General features: G+C 37.9%; 1 protein-coding gene across 1 annotated transcript in view; it reads left to right on the forward strand.

Annotated features, from left to right (window-relative positions):
- The first annotated feature begins 7,705 nt into the window (after positions 1-7,705).
- Positions 7,706-12,112, forward strand: part of LOC115223413 (apoptosis-resistant E3 ubiquitin protein ligase 1-like) — a 66,570-nt gene continuing 62,163 nt past the window's right edge. Inside the window, exon 1 of the mRNA XM_029793929.2 lies at positions 7,706-10,570. Within this exon, the coding sequence (XP_029649789.1) occupies positions 10,318-10,570 (253 nt within the window). The 5' untranslated portion in view covers positions 7,706-10,317. The remainder of the gene's footprint in view (positions 10,571-12,112) is intronic.

Below are 12,112 nucleotides of genomic sequence, written 5' to 3' on the forward strand. Positions count from 1 at the left end.
TGCTAAGTGGCGGGGACGTAAACACACCAACATCGTTTGTCAAGTGATGGTGGGGGGACAAACACAAACATATACATATATATAAACAACGGGCTTCTTTCAGTTTCTGTCTGTAAGAATTAGCACTTCTTTCTCTAAGCCTAGATTCGAAATCGAATCCAAGAATCATCGGTCGTCCAAACCAATGCAATTAGAGGCGCGAAATTTAATAACCCCTTTGTTCTGTCAAAAAGTGATTGATCATCTCCCTTTGACCTGCGACCTCAGCCATGTCAGGCTAAGTTCAAATGGACAAATGCTGACCTAAATAAAGCACTGTCTCTATTGCGTTATGTCTGTTTTTCTAGCTGTCACAAATATTATAAATACAGCGGGGAAAACAGAGAACGGACAATCGCAGCGGAGACGGCAGCAGACAGATCTATCTCGCCCCGCGTTTTGGAGACGACAGAGAGAAATGTTCAGTGTCTATCGACTACTGTTTCGAATGAAACACACACACACACAAACATATTCATCTTTAATATGTGCTCTACACAAGCAATTCGTAGCATTTGCTTACATTTGTATGTAGTGTACTTATGACCCTGTAAATAAATTCCTTTTAATCATGAAACGGTTTATGTATTTGTTTACATACACACACATCCACTACATGTCTACCAAATCTTCACAAGGCTTTGGTCGGCCCGAGGCTTATAGTAGAAGACAATTGCCCAAGGTGCCACGCAGTGGGACTGAATCCAGAACCATGTGGTTGGTTAGCAAGTTACTTACTACACAGCCACTCCTGCGCCTATATCTGGAGATATTTTTTTATAGATTACGCTTATAAGTCGCATCCCCAACTTTAGCTGAAAATTCCATGGGGTAAAAGTGCGACTTATAGCCGAGTATAAATGAGAAGCCTATATTTGAAGACATTGTCCCTCTCACGTCGTTACTTGATCTTGGATTTCTTTATTTTGAACATCAGAAATCCAGAAACTGCAAAAATCTTGTCTTTTTTTTTTTTTTTTGTATAATTAAAACAAGAAGATAAAAAACCCTGTTAAGGATGGGGAAATGGTTAATAAGTTTGTATCATATCCACGATCTCCCGGTTTTGATCCCACTGTGTGTGATCCTGGGCGAGTGTCTTTTACCATCGTCTCCGGTAGTTCTAAGCCTCGTGAGGAAAATCCGATGGAAGGAAACTCTATGGAAGCTCATCAGATGCATTGCACTTATATCAAATTGGGAAAAAAAACTGTTTCGTCGTACACTATCTCGCTGATTCTGCCTGTTGATGACATTAAGGCTAGACATGTTTGAGGAATACTCGGCCACTTACAGACTAATTTTAGGAGCTGTTGTTGGTTCAGTTGACTGAGCAGCTGAACAAGCATTATAGACCCCCACCCAACCCATCGGACAAAGCAATGCATCAAAGCCCCGACACACACAACCAAGAGGGAAAAGATAATTCGGATCTTTTCCTTTTGAACGGCAGTTTTCAACACAATTTCTAGTTAACTAAACACTTGTAAACATCGTATGCTGGTAGAATGTGTTTTTTAAAACATCATTTTTTCTTGGCTCTATTGAGAAAATTCTATAGTTTGTAACATATTTCGACTTTAGTTTCGAGCATTTCGGCAATTTTAACCAATCGCTGACCTCCATTTGGGGTGAAAGCATTCCGTGCTGTATGAATATGTCCCTCGTTTAAGAAACAGATTGGGTTTATTTACATTTGCGAAGAAAAAAAGATACCCTTCCTCACCCCTAACCCTAACTCTAACCCTAACCCTAAAACAGATTGAAATGCAATAGATCGATACTAGGGTTATAATTATGGGTGACAATTTCATACGACACCGCTACGGAAAATGGGATTTTTTTCTAGCGGTGTCAAATGAAATTGTCACCCATAATTATAACCCTAGTATCGATCTATTGCATTTCAATCTATTTTAGGGTTAGGTTTTGAGTTATGGTTAGGGTTAGTGTTAGGGGTAGGGGTAGGGGTAGGGGTAGGGTTAGGGGTGGGGGAAGGGTATCTTTTTTTCTTCGCAAATGTAAATAAACCCAATCTGTTTCTTAAACGAGGGACATATTCATACAGCACAGAATGTTGTTTACGTCAATGGAGGTCAGCGATTGGTTAAAATTGCCGAAATGCTCGAAATTAAAGTCGAAATATGTTACAAACTATAGAATTTTCTCAATAGAGCCAAGAAAAAATGATGTTTTAAAAAACACATTCTACCAGTAGACGAAGTTTACAAGTGTTTAGTTAACTAGAAATTGTGTTGAAAACTGCCGTTCAAAAGGAAAAGATCCGATAATTCATACAAATATTATTATGAAAAATGAAGTTCGAGTCCTAGAAACACCAAAACCAAAGAATATATATAAATAAAAAACTTTCTAGTTTCCGGCTTCATACGCCTGACGCTGCGATCGCAAATATTGTTTTATTAAAGACTTACAGAGACACCTGGCGTTGCTCAGGATGAAAAGGGCATAGTTTGTATCTTTATATTACAGCAACATGCTATGTGTCTGTTTGGAGTATTTCAGGCCCTAACCTGTCACGGAAAATGGGAGGTGGAGGGGTTATGTGATTTTTGAACACACTGAAAAGCTGTCAGTGGATACACTCTCTTTTGCAGCATTCGGTGCTGTGTCTAACACGACCCATTGTCTGAAATTTTGACACCTCCTTCAGGTTTGTTGTCCTACATCACTCATAAAGTAAATTTGGAGGAACTGTGGCTGTTCATTTGTGGGTAATAGGGAACCAATGAGGTGATAGACTTGCCCTTGAACTTTGACGTCATCGTAAATACATGTTTATCTATCTTAGATGCAGCAAACGATGTCATCTACAGAGTTGTATTGTCTGATATTGTTCAGAAAATCCTTTGACTGGATGGAAGTGCCTTCCAAGGAGGTCCATAAGAAGTCGAAGAGGGGCTGGTAGTGCTGGCAATCTTACCTTACCGTCTGAGCAGTACATGTCATTCGTTTCATTTAGAAATTTGGTATCTTTTCCTTTTGAAGGCCAGATTTCAACACAATTTCTAGTTAACTAAACACTTGTAAACTTCGTATACTGGTAGAATGTGTCTATAAAACATCATTTTTTCTTGGCTTTATTGAGAAAATTCTATATGTTGTAAGATATTTCGTCTGAAAATCCGAGCATTTCGGCAATTTTAACCAATCGATTACCTCCATCATTTGCTGCGTCTAAAACTGAGACAACATCCTGTAATTAACCCTCCCACTCCCCCAACCCTAAATTTTTTTTTCTTAATTGTTACGCGTGTAAAAAAAACTAAAGCAATGGAAAATAATTTAAACAATTAACAAACAAAATAATTCTATAATTTTATACACACGCTTTCCGTATACGTACGGAAAGCGTGTGTATAAAATTATAGAATTATTTTGTTTGTTAATTGTTTAAATGCATACGGAAAGCGTGTGTATAAAATTATAGAATTATTTTGTTTGTTAATTGTTTAAATTATTTCCCATTGCTTTCGGTTTTTTTACACGCGTAACAATTAAATTAACTTAACAATTAAGAAAAAGAAATTAGGGTTAGGGGGAGGAGGAGGGTTAGTTACAGGATGTTGTCTCAGTTTTAGACGCAGCAAATGATTTTAGCTCAAAAGAGAGCATAGGATTGGTTAAAATTCGAAAAATTAAACTACGTTAAACAAACAAATTACAAATTTATCAAGAAAGCCAAGTGAAAATAATGTTTTCTTTTGACACAATCTACCAGTATACGAAGTTTTAAAGTGTTTAGTTAACTAGAAATTGTGTTGGAATCTGGCCTTCAAAAGGAAAAGATCCGAAATTTGAAAGTTTTGCAGTTTAGCACACCAATTTGGACAAAATTATCATTTTTATAAAAATTGGATGGATCATAATATGAAAGCAGCTCCAGGAATTGTAAAGAACGAATTTGTATGTGTTCTGTTTCTAAGAGCTACGTATTCTATTGGACCTCTGTCTAATTAAAACGTTGTTTTAATGATGCAGAATGCATTTGCTGATTTTGAGAAAGTCTCATCTCCTTTCGCTCTTGAGACTCCGTCTGACGTGCTGCTTTGGACCTGCTACATCGTTGTTTTTTGTCAAGAGTCTCACCTCCAGCCGTTCGTTATGTTTCTCAACACTTACACTGACACACCTTTCCGCTATGGTGGCCGTAAAGACGGAAAGTTGCCGATGCGTAATGTTGTTCATATCAGGATGTAAATTATTCATTTATTATTAGAATTAAAAGTGAAAGAATGAAAGTGAAACAATATTATAGCCTTATCACATCTTGATAATACTAAGACTATAGGTATATTTGTGTGTAACTGAAATCTCTCAGAAATAGTATATTTTATCTTAATTTTTTTTTACAATTGCAGTACAATTTTTTGTGACGTTTAAACCTCTATTTAAACGATTAAACACAATTTTTGTTATTTCTTGATGAAAAAAAACATGGCTTCTATGACATCAACACACATACACATGGCGTGTCAATCAACACAAACACACGTTCGATATCTGTGTCATATACACACACACATTGTCTTCGCACTCTCTAAGAAAAAAAGCTGTTGACTTTTTGACGTACAGATTATTTTAATCATTTGGAAATATTTTTAACTGAATGTGATTTCATCATCCGGAGTTCATTAATTTCCATAAAAGTTTTTATTGATTTATTTACTTTTGTTTTAAAGTGAAAGAATTATGTACGTGTATATGAAATGGACGTGTGTGTGTGTGAAAAAGAAAGAGAGAGAGAAAGAGAAAGAGAGAGAGAGAAAAAGGGAGACAAATTGAGTGAAGGGGTGTGTTGTCATGTATACGTACATACATCAATACATATGCGTACATCTTTTTTGCATGTACGTGTGCATGTGTGTGTGTGTGTGTGAGAGAGAGAGAGAGAGAGAATGTGTGTGTATGAGTGAGTGAACGTGTGTGTTCTCATGTATGTGTAAGCGGCACTCCCTTTTTCCCTCACACACACACGTCCATTTCATATACACGTTTGTGCATCTTTCACTTTCTCCTCTCTTTCACTTTAAAACAAAAGTAACAAGTGATTTTGAAGATAACAATTGTTAAGAAAAGCTTCTATTCATGTAAATGAATTACTATTGTTTGGATAGTTCCAATTAAATAAGTCCAGAAGTTAGGTTAAATATATATATATACGTGCATAAGTACCGTGAATTCCCATTCTACAAACTGGCAAACAATTCCTTGAATACTTTACCGGGCAACGCTGAGGAGTAAGTCTAGTAAGAATTAAAAGTGAAAGAATAAAAGTGAAACTATTACATCACATTACAAATGGAGGCTGCATCGTACCATTTCCAAGCGCATGATAAAACACATATTAATTGCACACTTTACACTGAATTTTTTGCAGTTCTTAATTTTATTGGCCTTCACATGAAATTTTATTTGTCTCAGTATGAAATTAGTAACCTAGAAATTCGTCGAGGGCTGCATGCGGCCCGCAGGTTGTCCATGCATGATACAGATGTAATTCTTTCGTTTTCGACACGTAATACCAAATCAGTGCCAATGTTATATTGTTTTAATCCAAATGGAAAAAAAATTACATGTTGACACTACCTTGTAAAATTTGATTCGATTTGGTCGAGCCGTTTGAGAATGCATAGCGAACAGACAGACAAAAATAATTTTATAGAGAGAGATAAAATATATTGAAGATAGAACTTTTCAACTTGAACCATTTTAAATAATTTCCCCGATCTGAAAGTCAATCATCGAATTTTTATCTGGCAGTCTAAGAATGGAAATAAAGCTCTCCAGAGCTTCGATCATCCCTTCCTAAGACACTTGCCAAAGCTGTACGACCTGAGTAATGTGCCCTCGTTGCACAGAGGCTTACACCACAAATTTCAGCAAGATTATCGACCTCTTTTGACATTTCTTCCATGGATCGTCCATCCAATTATCACAGGAATTAAAACCAGAATGTTCCAAAAATAAATTAATTAACGTAGATGTATAAGTACTTCCTACAACATCAGTGTTTAAGCATTAAAAAAAGGAAGTAAGATACTATACGGGAGAGATTAAAGAACATAATCTCTTGCGCAATGTAACATGAACCTTGGAAAACATTTTATCGTTTCAATTACGCTTCAGTCACGTTTAATCAAGTTCAAACCATTGAAAATGGAGATGGTATGGAATTACTGCCAATGGTTCATTATTAGGTCAAGTGCTCAACACAAACGTTTGCAAATTTCTATTCAGGGAATAGCTTTGTACTTGGAGCGCCGTGCGAGGCTTGGAATATATTTCTTTGACAATGTAATAAGTATTAAATAACAGTATTAATGATGGAAGAATTGAAGATGAGAAGAAGCAGTCATGATGTGAAGAGAACAGCAAAGATATGTTACAACATAAAAAGCATAGACATCATAAAGCAAGGAGAAGGCGGCGAGCTGGCAGAAACGTTAGCACGCCGGGCAAAATGTTTTGCGGTATTTCTTTGCCTTTCATCCTTTCGGGGTCGGTAAATAGAGTACCAATGATGCACTGGAGTCGATGTGATCGACTTAATCCCTTTATCTGTCCTTGTTTGTCCCCTCTATGTTTAGCCCTTTGTGGGCAATAAAGAAATGAGAAACGTTAGCATGCCGCGACATTTTGCCTGTCTACGTTCTGAGTTCAAAATTCCGCCGAGGTTGACTTTGCCTTTCACCCTTTCGAGGTCGATAAAATAAGTACCAGTTACACACTGAGGTCAATGTGGTCGACTTATCTCCTCCTCCGAAATTGCCAAAATTTGAAATCATTATATTTTACAGTATATTTAGTTCTGAACATTTTCGTAGTAAATAGCAAACTGGCCGAGGTCAGCTTTGCCTTTCGTCCTTCCAGGGCCGTTAAAAATAAATAAATAAATAAAATAATAATGATAATAATAATAATAATAATAATAATAAAACAGTCATGTATTGGAACGTTTTAATATTCTCACAAGACATCCTAGATATGGGCTCCGAACCACAGAACATTGGGATACCAAAGTAACACAAAGTTCATTACAAAGAACATTGCGAACAAGAAGCTTCTAGAACCAGGGCTGTGGAGCTTATGTACTCGCCTCTCAGTCAATCGACCAATCAATAACTCTACTTATCTTTCCAACTACCTGTCGAACAAGCTATCGATGTCTTCATTATGTGTTTATATATTACTATCTATTGGTCTGTTTACTTATATATCTTTCAATCCATTTATCCAGCTTGTCTAACCCGCATGTCATCCTTGACTGAGAAGACATTTGACGGCAGAGTCAATGCTAGAAGGAAGGGTAGTGGATTAGGCTGCTATTTCTAGCAGTTCGAGCAATTGCACACAAAATCTCTCGTTGGTTCCATTCGACCATCTTAGAGTAATGTATTCAACGACCAGCAGGTCCGTAGATGTGCGGAGGACAGGTAGAGAGAGAAGCACGCACACAGATAGATATTGTGAGAGTGAGAGAATGTGTGTGAAAGAAAGAACTATATAGATAGAGACAGAGAAAAAAATAAATATAGACAGATACATATGAAGAATGCGTGAAAGAGAGAGAGAGAGAGAGAGAGAGAGATCCGGTATTATTTGTGAGGGGTGTCAGCCGGGTTCGGTAACCGGCAAACTTCCCAAAACACGCACCGTCTCACTGACGTATGACGTCACTAAGTCATCCTGCGACGAGGGATCGGTTCCGGGCCGAGAAGTCGATGGTTTTGCCGTGTTTGGGACCGAACACTGAATCAATAATCCTCCCGTTTTGCCGCCGCCTGGTGCACTTAGTTTCACTTTAAAAAATATTTTGTGTATAAATATAATATATTTTATTGAAGAGACTTTCTTTTGACACACTTCTATAGCTACACACACGCGTATTTATAAACACCGTCCCACATATACACATACGTATATATACATATATATAATCCTTTTTTTATTTGTCCATATACATGTTTCATCTTTTTGCTGTAGACGGAACGATCGCATGTGACGAATCATCTGTTTCTTTCGATCGCATGCATCTCCATAATACACATCTCGAATCCACACACACACACACACACACACATGAAATATAAAAGACGGAGATAAAGCATGTTTATATGTCACGTTTAGAAGGAATTATGATGGCGGCGGCGGCGGTGGTGGTGGTGGTGGTGGTGTATGAGAAAGGATACCTTGAGACCCTGGACGACAACAATGTGATTGGTGCAAGACGATGTGCTGCAGTGACAGATATGCTGCACTGATTCCTCAAAAGAATAATAATAATAATAACAACGGTGGTGGTGCTGATGGCGAAAGTAGTAGTGGCAGTAGTAGTAGTAGTAGTAATGTGATTACAAATAAGAAGAGGAAGGCGAAAGAGAATCGAGGAGGAAGAAGAAGTAAAGAAGGAAATTATCTCCATTGGTGATGTTCGCAGAAACAGCAGCAAGACGAACATAAACAACTGCAACAGCAGCAGCTGTAAAATGGACAACATCAGCATCTGAAGCAGTTGTAAGAAGAAGAAGAGAAAGAATATTTATTTGCTAATACCAATAGCAACAAGAAGGTTGGGTACGAACGGCAAGGATTTTATTTGTGGCAACAACCATTGTGTTTGGCAGTTAAGATCGGCATGGATAACATTTGTGGGAACAACGACGGTGTTTAATAACAATAAGAAGAAGATATTGGGAAAAATTAAGGAGACAAAAGAAAAAAACAGAATTGCGACCCTTCTTTTCGTAGCAAGGATTTTAATTTGTGGTAAGAAAGAACAAAGACACTTTTAACAACAACAGAAAGAGTATTTGTCAAAACGGAAAGGAAGGAAGAGATAGGACCACACACACACATACACACACACGCGCATGCAGACAAACAGACAGACACAAGTAGTGGAAATTTTCAAGAACGAATGTTTTCGAAACAACAGCAGCCAACAAGCAACAGGGAACAAGAAATATTTGGATTTAATCTCCTGAAAAGTGAAACAACCTGCAACGAGGACAACAAAATAATAATAATAATAACTTATAAGGAAGGAACGTGCCAACCTCTGCCTAATCGCTCCCACTGCTAGATGTAGCAACCAAATTATCCTCAAATTTCACATTTGGAAGAAGAAGAAGAAAAATATAGATTGGATAAAGTAGTGTTCGATTAAATTGTGGTTGAGGAAAATAAAACGGAATGATGAGAGGTGAATCGGCTTTGACCATAAATCTTTTAGGTTGGTGCTGACCAACATTACTCCTGGGGACAGAGAGGCAGCTCACCGCAATATTACTGTCATAACAAAGGACAAGACATGCTATATATTGCTGTATATGTATGTGGGTATATAAAATATATGTGATATTATATATCAGTGTTTGTGTAATGACGATAAGACAATTTAGCAACGGGATTCTGAGAGTAACTGTTGCTTCTTCAGTCGAACTGAACATGTTGCTAACGGGGATTACATTTTCCCCGCCGCCGCCGCCGCCACGTCTCCTGGTTGCTTTACCATTTTATGGCACCGAGATTCAGACATGACGCTACAGCAGAGTTCGTCTGGCCAGGCATGGACATTCTATACAGTTCTTCCCAGTACAGCTGTTTACATGATTGATGAGAGCAACTGGCCATAATTCGGAACATTAGCAGAAAAAAACGACTCAGTCTGACATAACCAACAACACACAATTTCATTAAAACAAAACCATCACACTATAGTGTGTGTATATATATATATACACACGCGCACATACATTCACACCTTAACAAGAATAAACATTTGCACATACATACACGTATCTACCTGTCTGTTTACACACAAAACTACAATAATACACTGAATGTATCAAACACACACACACCGATAACAGCATATTGATGTATACATCCATTATTAACGACTCCAACAATCTATTTAATATTATACATACATACACGAACTAAATAAACTATGAAACCAACGGAGGTACCTCTATATGGTCACTAGACTCGCTGGAAATAGCTGTTGAATTCCCCGTATATCACACTCTTACCGACTTATACTTTCAAGCGAAAAGGAAGGAAATACTAAATAATGTGGCCATAAAAAAAAAAGGGATGATCACGGCTAAAATGTGTTTTAAATCAGAACTGATCTGGTGCTGACCAACAACAACAACACAGCTACAAAGTGCGCCTGTAAAACGAAGGCAAAGCCAAGAACGATCCTAAGAAACTGAAGAGTAGAAACAAAGACGGCGCGCCTGCAAAGAGATGGCAGACGGCTACAAGAGACAGTTTTTATTGATGGTGCTGTGTACATCGTTATGGTTGGAACAGATGTTGGTAGAGTCTTATGACGGTCACCAACGAGACGATGGTCAGCAGCAAGGACAGTATAGCAATCATTATCATCACAATCACAACCATCATAATGATTATCACCATCCTTATGACGGCAGCGACCTGTCCGTTTGGTTGGAGAAACACAGACTTGCCGAGTACACGGACTTATTGTCATCAGCGGGTAAGTACAGATGAGTGTTTCGGGGTTCTGTTCGTTTGGGGTTTGGCATTTTAGGGTTACGACTTCCACCTGGTGACGGAGGAAATTTGATCAATGTCGCGAGCTTTTCGGGGTTAAAGTTCAAGAAGTTGTTTGGAATGGGGAACGGTGATTTGGCGGGGAAGGGACGAGAGCTTGGGCTTGGATTAATCGTCTCTCGCAAGCTATTGTGTTGCTAGAGATTAATAGTTTGCCAGATAGGATTAAAATTGGACAGCTTTTTTTGGTTTTGTTTTCTTTTTTCAAAGAAAGCCTTGTTAATAGTATTTAGGGTAGCCTTTACAGCTGGTGGTCTGGTTGTGAGAATTAACTTTGGGTATTGTTTTAGATTAAGGGTTTAGAAGGTGGGTCATATTTGCATTTTCGAGTAAGAATTTAATGGTGCTTTGAAGGGATTAGGTTGTGATTGTGTTGTGAGAGTTAGGGCATAGGACATAGATATAGTGGTTGGCAGGGTGAGGACTTGGAAGTGTTCAGTTGGGGGTTGGGTAATTTTTTCAGACACTATTCAGAAGTTAATGCGTTGTCTTTAACTTTTGGGCATTTCTAAAGCACCATATAATTCTCACAGAACCAAATCTACCTTCGTTTTTTTATATATTTTTTATTTGTTCAGTTTGGAGAAAGGGGCAGTGCCCAAGACCTTTGCAGGACCTCAAAGACAGGTCTGTCTAGTACTATTAATGTTCCATTTAAACCAAAGGGTTGCAACCAGGGTCCATATAAGATTTTGTGGTTAAAATTTATTTGCAATAAATTGCTTATAATTCTGCAAAACTCAAAATATTTTAACAATTTTTTTTATACAATTCCTAATGATATGAAAATATAGAATTTTTTAAACATTGAATGGCTATGGGGGTCCGGCGGAGTTAGATAGGAATCAAAATGGTTCATAGGTAAAAGAAAAAAACGGTTGAGAGCCACAGATTTGAATTATTGCAGGTGTTAAGTTTCCAGTGGGATGATGTGCTGGAAGAGAAAGGATGGCTAGTGTGGGACCAAAGGGATTGGACACATCAAGAGGTGCAAAGAGGTGTGGGTGAAGAGGTGTGCAAGCATTGGAGTGATGAGACTGACCAGCTCTGAGGAGCAGGGGCCATTATAGGACAGATTAATCAGTATCTGCTAAGATTTCATGAGCACGTATCTTTATTGATTTGTTTCAGTCATGGCCATGCTGGGGCACTGCCTTGAAGGGTTTAGTCAAACACATCAACTCCAGTTTTTAAGACTAGTATTTATTCTAGTTGGTCTCTTTTGCTGAACTGCTAGGTTCATGTCGTGTAAACAAACCAGCTGTTGAGTGGTGTGTGCATAGGAAAAACAGAAATACAAAAACTTACCTGTGTGTGTGTAAAACAAATTAAAAAGGGGGGCTTATTAGCAATTAGAACCTAAAGGCCAAAATTAATAAAGGGTCCTGACTAGCACCGCTTTTGCTAAAGATAAGAGTTAAACTAACTCAAAGCCACATAAGCACTGAACTTAATGATAAAGGGA

The sequence above is a fragment of the Octopus sinensis genome, linkage group LG23, assembly GCF_006345805.1.
Source record: "Octopus sinensis linkage group LG23, ASM634580v1, whole genome shotgun sequence".
Lineage (NCBI taxonomy): Eukaryota > Metazoa > Mollusca > Cephalopoda > Octopoda > Octopodidae > Octopus > Octopus sinensis.